Source organism: Triticum urartu, chromosome 7A (genome assembly GCF_056163025.1).
Source record: "Triticum urartu cultivar PI428250 chromosome 7A, HENAU_Tu73, whole genome shotgun sequence".
NCBI lineage: Eukaryota > Viridiplantae > Streptophyta > Magnoliopsida > Poales > Poaceae > Triticum > Triticum urartu.
In genome coordinates this window covers 241933725-241949964 of record NC_141879.1, presented here as the reverse complement: position 1 = coordinate 241949964, position 16240 = coordinate 241933725, and the positions used below count along the sequence as shown (strand labels likewise).

The 16240-nt window shown below is 44.3% G+C and overlaps 1 protein-coding gene and 1 pseudogene across 1 annotated transcript; one reads left to right on the top strand and one right to left on the bottom strand.

The window, feature by feature from the left end:
• Positions 1 to 7654: 7654 nt before the first annotated feature.
• LOC147959174 (uncharacterized) lies at positions 7655 to 10005 on the bottom strand (annotated as a pseudogene).
• LOC125518235 (eukaryotic translation initiation factor SUI1 family protein) lies at positions 9803 to 15594 on the top strand. Its single transcript, XM_048683147.2, has 10 exons — positions 9803 to 9946; positions 10528 to 10692; positions 11086 to 11197; positions 12110 to 12300; positions 12409 to 12503; positions 12577 to 12960; positions 13324 to 13432; positions 14328 to 14599; positions 14713 to 15083; positions 15197 to 15594. The coding sequence occupies exons 2-10, from the start codon at positions 10558 to 10560 to the stop codon at positions 15319 to 15321; spliced, it is 1794 nt and encodes a 597-aa protein (XP_048539104.2). The 5' UTR covers positions 9803 to 9946; positions 10528 to 10557; the 3' UTR covers positions 15322 to 15594.
• The last annotated feature ends 646 nt before the right edge of the window (positions 15595 to 16240 follow it).

Below are 16240 nucleotides of genomic sequence, written 5' to 3'. Positions count from 1 at the left end.
TAAAAAACAAAAACTTTAGCGCTCACGAGAACTGCTGCCATTTTTATTTGGAGAGTGATATTTAGTTAATTATTTTTGAAGATGATTAATAGATAAATTACTCAGGTCCAGCAATTTATTTGAGAATTTTATGAGTTCTAGAAATATACGTTTGATTCAGATTACTACAGATTGTTCTGTTTTTGACAGATTCTGTTTTTCATGTGTTGTTTACTTATTTTGATGAATCTATGGCTAGTAAAATAGTTTATAAACCATAGAGAAGTTGGAATACAGTAGGTTTAACACCAATATAAATAAAGAATGAGTTTATTACAGTACCTTGAAGTGGTCTTTTGTTTTCTTTCACTAACGGAGCTTACAAGTTTTCTGTTAAGTTTTGTGTTGTGAAGTTTTCAAGTTTTGGGTAAGGATTCGATGGAATATGGAATAAGGAGTGAAAAGAGCCTAAGCTTGGGTATTCCCAAGGCACCCCAAGGTAATATTCAAGGACAACCAAGAGCCTAAGCTTGGGGATGCCCCGGAAGGCATCCCCTCTTTCGTCTTCGTTCATCGGTAACTTTACTTGAAGCTATATTTTTATTCGCCACATGATATGTGTTTGGCTTGGAGCATCAATTTATTTTGTTAGGATTTGCTTGCTGTTATTTATAACAATGTTTTGCAATTTTTATTTCAATAAAAGTGGCATTGATAGCCTTTACTATGCCTATTTTAGAAGTCCACATGTTGCTGTTTGAAAACAGAAAGTTTACCGTTGTTGCAATAATTCCCTAGAAAAGTCAGAATGTGATAAAATGTTGAAACCTTTTGCATATTAAGCTCTGATAAATTTACTACAGTGGGAATTTTCTTTCATAATTTTTGGAGCTAGGGAAGTATGGATGTTGCTGCATTCTTTATAGACTGTCCTGTTTAGGCAGATTGCTGTTATGTTTGCATTGTTTGCATATGTTTGCTTCTTTAATGATTCTATTTGAGGATAGGACTATTAAGTATGCAGAGGCATTTAGTATGCAATGTTGAATAATAATTTTAGTGATTTGCTACAGTAGAGTATGATAAGGTTTTGGCAATGGTTTGTGCTAACTTATCTCACGAGTCCTTGTTGAGTTTTGTGTGGATGAAGCTTTTGAGATTTAGGGAGACCTTGATATGAGAGGAATTAAGAAGACACAAAAGCTCAAGCTTGGGGATGCCCAAGGCACCCCAAGATAATATTTCAAGAAGTCTCAATCATCTAAGCTTGGGGATGCCCCGGTTGGCATCCCACCTTTCTTCTTCAACAACTATCGGTTAGTATCGGTTGATCTAAGTTTTTGCTTCTTCACATGATGTTTGCTATTCTTAGATGTCATTTTATTTTGCTTTGCTTGCTGTTTGAATAGAGTACCAAGATCTGAAATGATTAAATGTTAGAGAGTCTTCACATAGTTGCATAATTATTCGACTACTCATTGATCTTCACTTATATCTTTCGGAGTAGTTTGTCATTTGCTCTAGTGCTTCACTTATATCTTTTAGAGCATGGTCGGAGTTTTATTTTGAAGAAATAGATGAAATCTCATGCTTCACTTAGATTATTTTGAGAGTCTTAAATAGCATGGTAATTTGCTTAAAATCCTAATATGCTAGGTATTCAAGAATAATAAAATTCTCTCATGAGTGTGTTGAATACTATGAGAAGTTTGATATTTGATAATTATTTTGAGATATGGAGATGGTGATATTAGAGTCATGCTAGTTGAGTGGTTATGAATTTGAGAAATGCTTGTGTTGAAGTTTGTGATTCCCGTAGCATGCACGTATGGTGAACCGTTATGTGATGAAGTCGGAGCATGATTTATTTATTGATTGTCTTCCTTATGAGTGGCGGTCGGGGACGAGCGATGGTCTTTTCCTACCAATCTATCCCCCTAGGAGCATGCGCGTAATACTTTGCTTTGATAACTTCTAGATTTTTGCAATAAGTATGTGAGTTCTTTATGACTAATGTTGAGTCCATGGATCATACGCACTCTCACCCTTCCACCTTTGCTAGCCTCTCTAATACCGCGCACCTTTCGCCGGTATCATACACCTACCATATACCTTCCTCAAAACAGCCACCATACCTACCTATCATGGCATTTCCATAGCCATTCCGAGATATATTGCCATGCAACTTTCCACCGTTCCGTTCATGACACATTCCATCATTGTCATATTGCATATCCCGGTACACCGCCAGAGGCATTCATATAGAGTCATCTTTGTTCTAGTATCGAGTTGTATCATCGAGTTGTAAATAAATAGAAGTGTGATGATCATCATTCAATAGAGCATTGTCCCCAAAAAAGGAAGGAAGGCCAAAAAAAGGAAAGGCCAAATAAAAAAAGGCCAAATAAAGAAAGGAAGGCCAAATAAAAAAATAAAAGGGACAATGCTACTATCCTTTTTTCCACACTTCTACTTCAAAGTAGCACCATGATATAGCGAGTCTCATATATTGTGCTTCAAAGTAGCACCATGTTCTTCATATAGAGAGTCTCATATGTTGTCACTTTCATATACTAGTGGGAATCTTTCATTATAGAACTTGGCTTGTATATTCCAATGATGGGCTTCCTCAAAATGCCCTAGGTCTTCGTGAGCAAGCGAGTTGGATGCACACCCACTAGTTTCTTTTGTTGAGCTTTCATATACTTATAGCTCTAGTGCACCTGTTGCATGGCAATCCCTACTCACTCACATTGATATCTATTAATGGGCATCTCCATAGCCCGTTGATACGCCTAGTTGATGTGAGACTATCTTCTCCCTTTTTGTCTTCTCCACAACCACCATTCTATTCCACCTATAGTGCTATGTCAATGGCTCACGCTCATGTATTGCGTGAAGATTGAAAAAGTTTGAGAACATCAAAAGTATGAAACAATTGCTTGGCTTGTCATCGGGGTTGTGCATGATTTAAATATTTTGTGTGGTGAAGATGGAGCATAGCCAGACTATATGATTTTGTAGGGATAACTTTCTTTGGCCATGTTATTTTGAGAAGACATGATTGCTTTGTTAGTATGCTTGAAGTATTATTATTTTTATGTCAATATGAACTTTTGTCCTGAATCTTTCGGATCTGAATATTCATATCACAAGTAAGAAGAATTACATTGAAATTATGCCAACTAGCATTCCACATCAAAAATTATCTTTTTTTATCATTTACCTACTCGAGGACGAGCAGGAATTAAGCTTGGGGATGCTTGATACTGACTCTTTGTTGCATGTTGAGGGATAGTTTTATGATCCAATTATGTTAGTATTGTTGAGAGGACTTACACTACTGAAAGTATGAACCCTAGGCCTTGTTTCCTAGCATTGTAATACCGTTTACGCTCGCTTTTATCACTTGCTACCTTGCTGTTTTTATTATTTCAGATTACAAAAACTATTATCTACCATCCATATACCACTTGTTTCACCATCTCTTCGCCAAACTAGTGCACCTATACAATTTACCATTGTATTGGGTGTGTTGGGGACACAAGAGACTCTTTGTTATTTGGTTGCAGGGTTGCTTGAGAGAGACCATCTTCATCCTACGCCTCCTACGGATTGATAAACCTTAGGTCACCCACTTGAGGGAAATTTGCTACTGTCCTACAAACCTCTGCACTTGGAGGCCCAACAACATCTACAAGAAGAAGGTTGTGTAGTAGACATCAACCGATCAGGTGCAAATGTGCTTGAGTTCCTGTTGTGTGAAAATAAATACCAGTGCACCTTCTCTGATTGCATTCAAACTCCTGAGATAGTTGCATCTACGTGTTGGTACTTGTGGTGGCAAAGAAGAGAAGTTGTGAGGGGAGAACATGTGCAGACAATTGACCGCACAGTTTTGGCAATACACGCCTTATCCCTGAGCTTTGTTCGATCAGCAAGACTGCTAGAGGTACATGATCGCTTGAATGAATGGAAGAAGCCACCATCTGGATTCCAAATCCTTAACGTGGACGCATCCTTTTCTGATGAGGAAAACTCTAGTTCATGTGGATCTGTGGTACGTGATCACTTGGGAGGTTTTGTCGCTGCAGCAACTGCTTGCGTGGAACATGTAGCCGATGTGGTCTCGGCCGAATCAGAGGCATTGCGTCAAGGGATAATGCTCATTCAGAGCCTTGGGTGTGCCAAGATAATTGTCTAAACTGATAATGTGACCGTGGTAGAGGCATTGAATTTGAACGAGGGTTACTCAATGATTGCAACACCAATACTTAATGAATGTCGAAGTATACTTTTGAATTTCGGGAAGGTACTTGTTGAACAATGTAACAGGGAGTCAAACATGTTTTCTCATGAGAGCATCTCCAATAGCCGCGCCAAACAAGCGCCCCGCTGTAAAATTGCCTATTTTAGCGCGCGCAACCGGTATAGTGGTTCCAGCGGGCGCGCAAAAACCGCGCGCGCGGCATATCTAGTTCAGCGCGCAGGCCGAAACTCCATCGCGCGCCGCTTATTTGCTGCGCCCGCTCCCGCGCGCTAGACTCTCGCGCGCTCGCTCGCAACTCACCCCCTTCCAGCCGCGGCGCCGCCGCCGCCCGCGCCACCCGGCGACCGTTCCGGCGCTTCCCCGGCCTATCCCCGTGCCGCGGCGGCTTCCTCCGCCCCCCTCTAGTCACCGCCGCCCCTCGCGCGCGTCCGTCTTTTGACGAACAGCGCCCGGGCGCTCGCTACCGCTCGGCGCCCGCAAGGTGTTCGACAAAACGCCTGCAAGGTATGTATTGTTCAAACTTCATGAATTTGGTGCATGTTGATTGTAGTTTTTATAGCATAGTATTGAACATTGTAGATGAGTTCGTCGTATGATTCTTCCGAAGAAGAATTTGATATGGAAGAGGAGGAGGATCTTGCAATGATCCTAGCCATGCACATCAATAAAAAACCGAAGCACGGTGGTTTGGTTATGGGCCGGTAGAAAATTTGGAGGGATAGGATCGATGCCCACAACAGATTGATCAGGCATTATTTTGCGGAGAATCCCACATATACCCCGAGTCGTATTTTCATCGCCGGTTTAGGATGAGCACCGAGTTGTTCAGGCGCATTGCAGAGAAACTAGCGAGCCATGACCGATTTTTTCAACAAAGGAGGAATGCCGCCAGAGAGCTCGGGCATAGCACCTTTCAGAAGGTGACGACCGCTTTGCGTATGTTGGCATATGGTATCCCGGCTGATTTAGTTGATGATCACTTGGCTATGGGTGAGAGGCAAGCCATCATGTGTGTCAAGCGCTTCACAGTCGGAATTGTGCAAGTGTTTGGCTAGGAGTATTTGAGATCTCCCAATGCTGAAGATGCTGCAAGGCTATTGGAGATGAACAAAGCTCGCGGCTTTCCTGGTATGCTTGGCTCAATAGATTACATGCATTGGAGTTGGAAAAATTGTCCAAAGGCATGGCATGGGCAATTCCACGGCCAAAAAAAGGGTTCCACTATAATCCTTGAAGTGGTGGCCAATCAAGAGACTTGGATTTGGCATGCATTCTTTGGAATGTCTGGATCTTTGAATGACATCAATGTTGATGAATAAGATTGCAAATGGTGATTTACCACCGGTGCAGTTTGTAGCAAATGGCCGTACATACAACTATGGCTATTATCTAGCGGATGGCATCTATCCAAAGTGACAAACCTTTGTGAAGCCATTGAAAAAGCCGGAAGGTAAGAAAAATCTTGATTTCCACAATGCTCAGTCGACGGCTAGAAAAAATGTGGAGAGAGCTTTTGGAATTGTGCAAGCCCAACTTGCTATTGTGAGAGGACCGACTAGATTTTGGGATCAAAAAATGCTTTGATACATCATGCACGCTTGTGTGATCATGCATAACATGATCATCAAAAATGAGCGTGGACAAGATGTAGACTACTCTCAGTATGAGCTCTTGGGACATCCCGTGCGAGTGCGACGGAGGGCTGACAGGGTGGCCCATTTTGTTGCCTCCTATCATGCCATTCGACGCCCCGCAGCGCATGATGATCTTCAGAAAGATCTCATTGAGGAGTGGTGGCATGGAATGGACGACAAATAGCATCATGATTTGTGTGTTCGATATTGTATTGTTGAACTATTTGTTGTGTTTATTACACTATTTGTTGTATTGAACGATAAATGTTTGAGTTGTAATAACGAAATTGAACTATTTATTTTGATTTATTTTGTTTGTATTTGATCTTTTTGCTTCTGTTTTGGAATGCATATGTTGTTTGTGCGAGAGTCGCGCGCGCGCTACATTTTAGCACGGCTGCTGGAGCCAGCGCTGCCCGCCGCGCCAAACCAGACGATGGACGCGTGACAAAGTAGTTTTTAGCGCGTGCCGCGTTCGGCGGCTGTTGGAGATGCTCTGAGCTAACTAGGTTTGGAAGAAGTAATCCACCAACTTTGTGGTCGGATGCGAACCAACCTGTGGTTGGATGGTTAGAGGGACAGTTGTATCCCCAGCCCATCAGGGTTCAAGTCCTGGTGCTCGCATTATTTCTGGATTTATTTCAGAATTTCCGGCGATGCACTTTCAGTGGGAGGAGACGTTCCCGTCGACGACGAGATGCCTACGGTGACTTCATAAAGTTCAAGATGACATGTCGGCTCAGTCTCTCGGAGGTGCATATAGAGGTAGGGTGTGCGTGTGTGCGTTCATAGGGGTGAGTGTATGCGCGTATATATGAGCGCTTGCGTCTGTACTGATGTTAAAAAAAACTTTATGGTCGGATACACCTGCTACCTTTATTATTCGCATGGTTGCGTGGTTGTTACACCAGCGTTTCTAAGAGCATCTTCAGTCGTTGGCCCCTCAGGGGGCGCCTAAAATCGCCCCCTGGGGGTGAGCTGGCGCAAAAAATCGGCCTGGGGGCGAGTTGGTCCCCAGCCGCCGTCCCCAGGGCCGTCCCCAGGCGCGTTCAAAAAAATTAAAAAATATAGCAAAGTTCGAAGTTCGGCATATATTACATTAAAAAGCGGGTTTTTATTACATAATATGTATAATTAAAAAAAGAACTGGCTAAAAGCGGAGTAGTTGCCGTCGTCGTCCGGCTTCTCCTCCTTGACGCGGCCGTCCCTGGTGGACCCCTGACCGGCGTCGCCTATGCGAGCTGGTGGCGGCGGCGCGGCGGCGTCGTCGCTGTCCTCGATGACGACGATTCCTCCTTCGTCGCGGCCTCGGCGGCGCTGCGTGAATCACCGCAGGGCGGCGCACTGGCGCTCCCTCGCCATCTTCAGGGAGTCCGCGCGCGCCCATTTTAGGGCCGCGTCGTCGTCGAGCTCGACGTCGCCGCCGTGCTCCGTCTTCACCGCGGGGAGGCCCGGCTCCGTCTTCATCGGCGCCAGGTCCGGCTCCGTCTTGGGCTTGACGAAGCGCGGAGGAGCCGACGAGGAGGCACGCCGGCCGCCCTCATTGATGACGATGCCGACGCTGCGAGTGCGCCGGCCGAGCGGCGTCTCCGCCGCGGGCTCGACCTTGACGCCAAGCAGCCAGAGCGCCAGACGAGTGTGAGAAAGAGCGGGAGGAGGAGGAAGAAGAGGAGGCGCCGAACCTCCTGGGCAACCATTGCCCGTTGCATCGACGGTGAGCCGTGGCCGTGGCGGCCGCCCTCGCCGGGGGGTATGCCAACGGCGGGTCATTGCCGCCCTCGAGGTACGTTAGAACGCCCTCGAGGGTGCGGCCGGGGACACCCCACCACAGGTGACGTCCCTCGCTGTTCTTCAGGCCAGCCACCACCGGCGCGCCGTTGGTGGACGCCATCCTCTGCTGCTGCCGGCGCTGGAAGTACGCCGTCCACGCCGCTATGTTGTCGGCGGCGTACTCGGGGAGGGCGAGCTGGGCGTCGGTGAGGGAGGCGCGCATGACGTCGACCTCGTCGGCGAAGTAGCCCGGTTTCGCCACGGCGTCGGGCAACGGGGGAATGGGCACTCCCCCGTTGCTGAGTCTCCACCCCGTTGGCCCTGCGCGCATGTCCGACGGCGCCGGGATGTTCGCCTGGAACAGGAGCCAAGACTCCTGTTCGCGGAGCGAGCGGCGGCCGAAGCCGTTGGCTGCGGCCTCATCGCCGGGGAATCGCTTGGCCATCGGGAGAGGGAGGGAGGGAGGGAGAGGGAGGGCTCGACGGCGGCGCTCGGGAGAGGGAGGGCTCGGCGGCGGCTCTCGGGAAAGGTGGAGGGCGGGCTAGGGCTAGTGTGGCTGGTGTGGCCAGAGGCGAGGGAGGCCACCGGCTTATATAGCGGTGTCGCCCCGTGTGTACGTGTGCGAGGAAGGGGGGGCATCGGTGCGCCGCCCCGTGACGCGCCGCCCGTGAGGAATCAATGGTAAGGCCGACCGGCGACAGCCTTGCCATTGATTCCCCGCGGAAAACCGAGGCGTTCGGGGAAGACGACACGCGGTGTCGCTGACGCAGCGGGCCCGCGACTCTTTCGCGCCAAAATCGCTTGCCCCGGCGCCCCCGAGCGTCCCCAACGCGCCGGGTTTGGCCTGAGTCCGCCGGCGCTAAATTCGGCCCAGGCCGGCGAAAATCGGGCTCCTGGAGACGTGACTGGGCCGATTTTTCTGCACCGGCGCGAAAAAAACGTCTGGAAAGGGTTTGTTAGGGACGCGTCTGGAGATGCTCTAAGTCCGGAGGTCGCGGGTTCGAATCAGTTCCAGGGAGCAACTAGTTAACGAGCGCTACTTCGGGAGCCTCGCAACGATCAGCGCCACTTGGCGCGCTCTCAGCCATTCGCCACGTGTCGCGCTCTGGACGCTCCCTTCGAATTTTATTTTTTTATTTTTCCACACGCGTTTTCGGCTTTTTAAACGGGTTTTTTCCCTGTTTTTTTGACATTTTGGTTTTCCCCCGATCTTTCTTAGCTTTTCGATAAAAAAATTTGAAAAAAAAAATTTTTTGCGCGAAAAAACGTGTTTTCTTTTTTTTCCTTTCACAAAAGTCACGGTTTTTCTTCCGCGAGAGGCACGGATGTGCTTTATCGAGAGTCACGGCCGTGCCTTTCGGAAACGAAAAAAACGCGTTTTCTGTTTTTTTTCTTTTGCGAGAGTCACGGTTTTTCTTCCGCGAGAGGCATAGTTGTGCTTTTGCGAGAGTCATGGCCGTGCCTCTCGGAAAGGAAAAAACAAAACGCGTTTTCTGTTTTTTTTCTTTCGTGAGTCACGGTTTTGCTTTCGCGAGAGGCATGCTTGTGCTTACGCGAAAGTCACGGCCGTGCCTCTCGGAAAGAGAAAAAATACGTGTTTTCTATTTATTTTTCTTTCACGAGAGTTATGGTTTTGCTTCCGCGAGAGGCACGGTTGTGCTTTCACGAGAGTCACCGTCGTGCCTCTCGAAAACGAAAAAAGACGCGTTTTCTGTTTTTTTTTCCTTCCATGAGAGTCACGGTTTTGCTTCCACGAGAGGCACGGTTGTGATTTTGTGAGAGGCACGGGCGTGCCTCTTTCGAAAAGGGAAAAAACGTGCTCCCGGTTCGGTTTTTTCGCCCGGTTTTTTCTCCGGTTTTTTTTCATGAAAAAAAAGTTCGTCAAAACCTATCAACATGGGATCTAATTTTGAAGATCTCGACGCGAGGAATCCAATGATGAAAACGGTTCGAGATTTGGACACATGGTTTAAGAGATAAAACGTTTTGAATAATGAATCTATGAAAAAAGGGAAAACTCCCAGGTTGCGACAAGTGGCGCGCTGCATGTGCGCCACTTGTCGCGACCTGAGAAAGTGAAGTATTCTTTGCAACGAGTACTTCTTAATTAGTGATTTCATCGGTTACAGCGCCTGCTTTACACACAACAAAATACCTAGATGGGCCGGCCCAGATGAGCGCCAGATAGGGTTTGCCCTTGGACTCGTGAGAGGTTTCCATCCCCGGAAGCTTCCCGATCCGTCCAGTCCTATCGCCGCCTCCGCGCTCCTCCAATCCGATCGCCTCGCCGCCGGTAACGAAGCCTTCCTCTCTCTCTGTTTCTCTGTCTCTCGCCTCGCTCATCTCCTCCATCACTCTTAGTCTCTCGATTCGCTGGCCCTTGCTTGGGCGAACGGTGAAAAGTTTGCCCTCCTTTTTTTCCTTTTCAGTCGATTGTTACAATCTGCCGCCTCTTCCGAGTTATTGGATAGGGTCGGTGATATTGGTGTGGTCTCTCCGCTGTGAATCCATAGCTTCCTTGTAGTTCCGGAAGTACGAAGTTTTGGGATGCAATGGAATTGACTTCTCTTATTCTATTCGCGTGGAGAGCTTGCCAATTTCGCTTATTTTCCTTCGAACCAAGAAGATGGAGGTTTTCCAGATTGTGGCTGGTTGGAATGATAAACTGGTATTGTCCTAAGAGGGTTATGATTTGTGTAATGTAGCCCTTGTGACTATTATAGGGTACAACGAAATTGGAATTCTGCTACATGTTTCCTTATGTTCTGCTCCCCCCCAGAAGTTTGAATGCAGCAGGACTTTTTGATGGATGTCTGTACTGCTCTACCGGTCTATATTCCATTTGATGACCTGTTTGATGCTTTTTTTTTGCAGCCTGGAATCTTGTTTGATAACCCATAAACCATGTTCAAGAAGAATGTTGATGCAAAAGCACTACAACGTTTGTCAGGCGCTGACAAAAAGAAGCTGAGAAGAACCGCCAAGCAAAGGTTTCCGCAAGCATCTGATGATGATCTGGATGCCATTCTTCCTCCAAAGGTAATGAATTTTCTTATCAGTATGTGGAGTAATAACAGTATAACCCTATAACATGCTTCCTCCAAAGGTATTAAGTCTTGAAAATATGTTACATGGTTTTAGCTCGCCAAGTGGTTCAAGTTATATTACATCAAATATATAATTGTACTTACAATAGATAGACTGGTCTACTTTTACATGCAATAGCTGTGAATTTTCAGCATTCATCCCCGCCCATCTATCTAACTGGCCTGTATTGTTTATTATCAACTGTATTATTATCTACCTTATATTTTGTGGTGTTGCCAGTTTACGGAAGAGTGAACTGTATATATCTTTTCATTCAAACTTAGTTATTATTTGTTGCATTTATATCTTCTTCATAACTTTGTGAAAATATTGCGTTGTGGATAGGTTGAGATAACAGTCGCTAAGTACCCAAGCCGGACTCTTGTTTATGGCATAGAGGGCGAACTGCCAATGCTATTCGACATTGATGGAAGAGGCCATGAGCTGTTTCCAACAGGTTATTTTTATTTCCAGATTGCAGAGTAATACATTTATTTTCATCTACTCCCTCCGTTCCAAAATAGATGACCCAACTTTGTACTAAAGTTAGTACAAAGTTGGGTCATCTATTTTGGAACGGAGGGAGTAGTAATCTTAACCCTTCTCATTTCCACTGTGTTGTGTCTTTTTTGTTATTGCAATTTTTGAAATTCTTATTTTGATTGTGCATGTATAAAACAAAATTTAGGAAGAGAATCTAAACATGCTAATGCTTCAAGCAATGAGTGTAGTCCTCAGTCTGTTGTTTTCTAACTATTATAATAATTGATTCTTTAATTTTATAGTTCATGTGCTTCTAACCAATTGAACTCTTTGTTTGATTTATTGGTTTTCAATTAATTCTAATTTTATGCGCCACTAACTACACACTCTAGCTTGCATGAAAAGTGACTGGAATGGTAAATTGGTACGTAGTAATTCTTGTTGACGTGCTATCATTCTGCAAGTTGCTTTTTCCAAGAGTGTATGGGTACCATAGTAGGGATGTAGGGAAACAAATAATGCACTGACGTTGAAAGCCAAGCCGAACTTTGTAGAATACAGGAGGGCATATGTGTCTAAGCCAAAGATAACATGCGCCTAAATTAGTATGACTATTACTTCAGCAAGAGGAACTTTTGATATGTCTATTTATTGTTTTGAATGGCTTAATTTTCTGTTTTTATCAAATAGGTGAAAATATTATGCTTCTGCTTGGGATAGCTGAGCTGCAAACTGTGGGATCCATCTTTAATGTGCTTTAATTTGTTGATAAAGTTATGGTTGGACTAAAATGTGATCACAGCTTGTTGTGTGTTTTAGATCTCAAGATAAGTGGATTCCTCATTCTCTACTTTGTAGCATTATTTAATTGGTGAAAATGTTGCAGTTTATGCACTCTGGAAGGTTCCTTATCTGTTGCCAGCTTTTACACTTAAGGGTGGTGAAGTTTCACACTTCATTCTTGGTGGCGCCGATCTTATGTTTCCTGGTATCAGCGTACCTCCAGAAGGATTACCTTCTTTCCAAGCTGGCCAGCCATGGTCAGTTAAAGTCCCTGGTAACCCTGCTCCAATTGCTGTAAGTTTCTCATGGTCTCTTGCACTAGTTTGGTTCGTAGTTTTTATTAAGTAATCTTGCCAAAGATGTACAAGTTCAACTTCTGGTTCTGTTACACGCTCTACACAGGTTGGGACCACAACTATGAGCAATACTGAAGCACTAAAGGCAGGATTACGTGGCAAGGCTTTGCGGATTGCACATTACTATAAAGATTTGTTATGGCAAGTTAAATGCTATTAATGCACACCTGAGTTCATCTTCACTTCTATAAATAATTGTTAAATATTATTGCAGGGCTTCTGCTGATGGTCGTTATGTTCCAAATGAAGGATTTTATGATGACATGGTTATTGAAGATCCTAATTTTGCTTCCGCTTCTCAACATATTGACTCTTCCGAAGATCCTTCAGAAGGAAAGCAAGACAAAGCAGCTGTTGATGTCTCGGAGTGTCTTACTGAAGATCATGCCATTAACAGTGAAACCATAGAGAATGTAACAGCTGGCGTGAGCGAGTTAAATTTGCCTCAAGAGAAAACCACCGAGGAACAGACCGAGGAGAAGGAACATCAACATTTGTCTACTGAAGAAATTGACTCTCTCTTGGACATATGCCTTCTGCAAGCATTACACACGAACATAAAAGATAAAGACCTCCCCATGCCAGGAAGTATATTGTGGTATGTGTATATAGTAATTTCACATTGATGAACAATTTGTTATTCTGTCCCTTCTGAGTAGGTTCATGCGACACTAATTGTTTTCCACCCGGTCATATGATTGAGATGAGTTATTCACACAGCTTTATACCGAGTCTCATTACCAAGTCTTTTGATAGTCAACAAAACCATGTTTCACGCTAATCTACATCAGTAAATATTGGCATTGCTTTGAGAAAATAGATCTTGGTACTTATCTTCTACATCTAGTAAATGATAATTTGGCAGGGTGACTTCACCAAGATATCCAACTCTCCTATAACCTGCATTTTTTATGATGCATAACTATTATCTTGTTCATCTTCTGTTTACTGTTCTGTGTAGGTCAAATCACATTCTCCCATGCAGACCTCCAGGTGTTACCCTTGATATTAAGAAGTCATCACATAAAAAACTATCCAAGTGGTTGCAGTCAAAATCTTCTTCTGGCCTTGTAAGCTAGTTGGGCAAAGCTTTTCTTTTAAGCTTCATTTATGGTAAATTAGAGGGCAGGCCTGGCGCAGTGGTGAAGTCCTCCCCACTTGTGCTAAGAGGTCCTGGGTTCGAACCAGCCTCTCTGCATTGCACTTTGCAGGGGTAAGACTAGGTTCCTATAATCCCTCCCCAGACCCCACCTTGTGTGGGAGCTTCTATGCACTGGGTCTGTCCTTTTTTCATTCATATGGTAAATTAGAAGTCTATTAAATAGTCAAGAATACATTATTGTTCGCTAGATTGTCATGTATCTGATAACTAGTAACTATTTAAGCCCTTTAAGTAAGCAGATACTCCCTCCGTTCCAAATTGCTCGTCGCAGAAATGGATGTATCTAGATCTAAAATACATCTAGATACATCCATACCTGCGACAAGTAATTCGGAACGGAGGGAGTACATGACAGGGTTCCTAAGGATTTCTAAGAAGTTAACTTACACACTAGGGTTTGATTTATTCATCTTCCATGTCTTTCAGCACGTTTAGTCGAGTAGAGCTGATGTATCCTATCTCTTGGTTGTGAACTCCTTGCACAGTTGGAACCTGTGAAAGGTTTTGTTCACATGGTTTTGTCGAACTTGGTACAAAAGTGCTACACTCATCCTAACATCTGGAATAGAGCATGTGTGATTGAAGGTCGTGTGCTTATTAATCTTTCTTACTATATTATACAGTTCACTTGCGAACTTGTAAGATTTAGAAAGAGTCATGATGATGATGCATTGATGTGTGGTAATGTGGTATCGTATCAAAATGAAGTTTAATTTACGAATTATCAGTACATACTACCCATGTTTGGAACTAATCCAGTTTTTAAATTCCTCAAGATTATCTAATGCCCATTAAATTTACAGATCTCAGTGAAAGAGGACAAGCATAAAAAGGAAGTCATGTTGATAAGTATCAGTCGCAAACATCCAGACTACACGACCTTCAAACATCATAAGAGGGTACAGGAGCCAGTTGAACAGCATGATAACATTGTTGCCGATGGCAGCAGTACAAAGCAACTGGAAGTGGATGAAATTTATAAGCCAAGTTCGCATGTCAACCCCATATTTTTGGCTGTTGACGCTGACACAGGGAAGTATTACAGTGCATCAGAGGCGTCTGATGTGGTTTTCAGGTTTGTTTCTGGTACAGCAATTGATTCTCGTAGTCTACAAGTTCTATGTTTGTAAAGCGGGAAGACTGCAAGTTTCTGACATTTCAACTAATTTTATTCTCGTATGATTGAAGGTATGTGGAGAAGGAAAATTTGGTCAAGCAAACAGATAAGGCCAAAGTAATTCTGGATGCTACATTATGTGATGCTCTGTACAAAGGGGCTGTGAAGAAGGGTTCAGCATACCCAAGTGAGATCCACAAGAAGGATTTAGGGTCAACATTTATTAACCGTATGCAAATTCATCATAGAGTAGCTAGAGGAAATGAGGTGGCTATTCGTAAGGGCGCCATACGCACTGTTCAAATCATGACAGAAAGAAGGCAAGGGAACAAGAAGATGACCCGAGTCTCTGGATTGGAATGCTTTTTGCTGGATGCTGACTCCTTGGCTTCTGAACTACAAAAGAAATTTGCTTGCAGCACCACCACAGCTGAGCTTCCAGGTATTATTGCTTTGTACCCAACCCTTGTCCACCTGTTTCTTGATAGGGAAAAAGTTTGTGAAGGTGTGCAACCGATATATGTATATGCATTACAATTCACATTATCATTTCAGGTAAAAAGGGGCAGCATGAGGTCTTGATTCAAGGCGGAGTCATTGAAAACCTGGCAAAGCACCTCGTTGAACATCACGGTGTTCCGAAGAGATATATTGAGGTTTATGACAAAACAAAGAAGTAGGAGGGGTGTCAGACTCCTGGGAGTGCCGTCATAACATTGTTGAATTCTGGTTCAGGCTTGTTGTGGTTCAGGCTTGTTGTGAAAATGTGAAATGTTCTCTCAATGCGCTACTCACGTTTGTTGTCACTACCCATTGGACAATATGGTGTTTGCTTAGATAGTGAGGCTTTTGGTGGGCACTTGAGTCTCGTATTCGTGAACTAATTGTGACGTCAAAACAGATCCCTTTCTGTTTACAGATGGTTGATAATGATATGGTGACAAAATGATCTAGGTGACAATGCCTCGACCGGTGGCCCCGCCGTGGGCCCTCCACCTCCTAGGAATCATCAACGCCGAGGTGCTGGACAAGGTTTGACACTTCGTGGGTGGGGCAGATAATAAATGGGGTCTGACCAAGCTCAAGGTGGCTAGCGCGAGGGAGGTTGACATCACGGACGCTTTGATTTTCGTTGTCTTTCTCGTCAAGGGTTTGGTGCCGCCCTTCTCAAGCTTTCTTCCCGCTATTCTGGAGCATTTTCAAGTACACACTCGACCTTCACCCCAACGCGGCCCTGGTCCTCCCTATGTTTGCTCATTTGGACGAGGCATTCATTGGGGTGAAGTCGTCGCTGATGGGAACTGATGCGTCCATTTTACATTATGTTTTTTTATTGTTATTTATATTTTTTTTGACAAATATAATACTTTGTAGTACCATTCTAATGTCTTTTCTCTCTTAAATTACAAGATTTATATGAAGAGGGAGATTACGGCAACTGAAATTTTGGACTTGAAAAAGTTATATTAGAGATACCTATTCTGATGTCACAGCCCTAGATTGTTGCTTGTAAATAGTTGCGTCAAAGAGCATCATGCATCATATTTAATTTTAGTGAAATTTGAAATAAGGAAATTTGAAGGCTCCAAATTTTAAATA

What these genes read in the sequence shown, in the direction of transcription:
- LOC125518235 (XM_048683147.2), top strand. Translation starts at nt 10,558, where the DNA reads ATGTTCAAGAAGAATGTTGATGCAAAAGCACTACAACGTTTGTCAGGC. An exon ending in GTAACCCTGCTCCAATTGCT is followed by an intron (nt 12,301 to 12,408) that starts GTAAGTTTCTCA and finishes CGCTCTACACAG; the next exon opens with GTTGGGACCACAACTATGAG. An exon ending in ATGCCAGGAAGTATATTGTG is followed by an intron (nt 12,961 to 13,323) that starts GTATGTGTATAT and finishes TGTTCTGTGTAG; the next exon opens with GTCAAATCACATTCTCCCAT.